This window comes from Pelophylax lessonae (assembly GCF_965119305.1).
Source record: "Pelophylax lessonae genome assembly, chromosome: 13".
NCBI lineage: Eukaryota > Metazoa > Chordata > Amphibia > Anura > Ranidae > Pelophylax > Pelophylax lessonae.
In genome coordinates this window covers 172,694,312-172,695,863 of record NC_138780.1, presented here as the reverse complement: position 1 = coordinate 172,695,863, position 1,552 = coordinate 172,694,312, and the positions used below count along the sequence as shown (strand labels likewise).

Genomic DNA, 1,552 nt, shown 5'->3' with positions numbered 1-1,552 from the left:
CTGCTATAGGGCAAAATATTTTTAGAGAAAAGGTTAATAGGGTCAGCTAAAAGCTTACTTGATATCCAGTAACTCTACTTTTTTTTCCCTTACAGGAGCCAGTGACCCTTCTCACAATGTCTGGAAATTCCACCTCATCAAATGAGTCCTGTTTAACCGTTGAAGGCTTTCTGTGGCTGTTCAGTTACCAGCCATTATACATGTGGTTCATCTTCATCTTGGGATTCATAGAAAATGCATTTGTTATTTCAGTCTTTCTTCTTCATAAAAAACGCTGCACTGTGGCTGAGATCTATCTGGGCAATATGGCAGCCGCCGATTTGGTTTTCGTCAGTGGCCTACCCTTCTGGGCTATATCCATTTCTAGAGGGTTCTCCTGGCATTTTGGCAGTTTCTTATGTGTTGCTGTGAACACCTTGACCATGTTAAACCTCTTTGCCAGCATTTACTTCTTATTGATGGTCAGCATTGATCGATACTTGGCTTTAGTGAAGACCATGTCTGTCGGTCGGATGAGAAGACCTTGGTGGGCCAAAGTGATCTGCACCATGATTTGGACATTTGCGGTAGTTGCGAGCTTACCCAAAATTATTTTCCGAAAGGTTGCCTTTGTCCCGGAGTTAAACATCACTGCATGCATCATAGAGTCTCCATCGGACGTGTGGATTCTTGCAAACAATATCATCTTAAACGTTATTGGTTTCTTGATACCTGTAATAGTCATTGGATATTGCTCCTTCCAGATTGTAAATGCCCTGAGAAAAAACTCCATGCAGAAATTTAAGGAAATTAATAACGAAAAAAGAGCCACGTGGTTGGTTTTATCTGTGCTTTTGGTGTTTATTGTCTGTTGGCTTCCATTCCAAATATCGACTTTTATAGACACGTTGCTGCAGTTGAAGGTCTTCCATGAGTGTTCTGTAAAACAACCCAATGAAATATTTAACCAAATATCGACCTACATTGGCTTCAGTAACAGCTGCATCAATCCACTCCTGTATGTAATAGTTGGGAACAATTTTAGAAAGAAAGCAAAAGAGGTCTACCGGCCACTGATCCCGGGAAGGCTCAGACCGAGGAGCTGTTCTGTTCAAACAAATTATTCCATGGACATATCGCAATCTTCTCTTTACCTGGATTGTCAGAAAAAGAAGTCCATCTCTTGAGAGCACAAATCTGGAGTTTTTCTTAAAAGGAATTTTCCCAGTGATCCAGTAAGCTGTGTACATTTGAGGGTTGATCCCTTTGGACCTATAAGAAAGAGAGGATAAATGCAAAAGAGTAAAAATGTATCAGTTATCTACATCTTTGCAGTGACCATTTGGCACTGCAACTTTTTCTGCTCTTTAAAGTATAGTGTATGTAAATCCTCAATCTATTTTAAGTTTACTTGTCATCATGCCTTACTGCACACAGTTTTTTCAAGCAAATCATTTTTTTGTGAATTTGTTGCACAATTTCTCACTTGGAGATCCTGACAGTGATGGTACTTCCTATTGCAGACTGAAAACACTTAGCCACTGCCTTGCCTGGCTGCAGCATTGTCAACTTG

General features: G+C 40.2%; 1 protein-coding gene across 1 annotated transcript in view; it reads left to right on the top strand.

Annotated features, from left to right (window-relative positions):
* Window positions 1–1,287, top strand: part of LOC309569687 (B2 bradykinin receptor-like) — a 44,460-nt gene extending 43,173 nt beyond the window's left edge. The window contains exon 2 of the mRNA XM_082275630.1: window positions 96–1,287. Coding sequence (XP_082131756.1) covers window positions 96–1,166 — 1,071 coding nt within the window. The 3' untranslated portion in view covers window positions 1,167–1,287. The remainder of the gene's footprint in view (window positions 1–95) is intronic.
* Window positions 1,288–1,552: the final 265 nt, after the last annotated feature.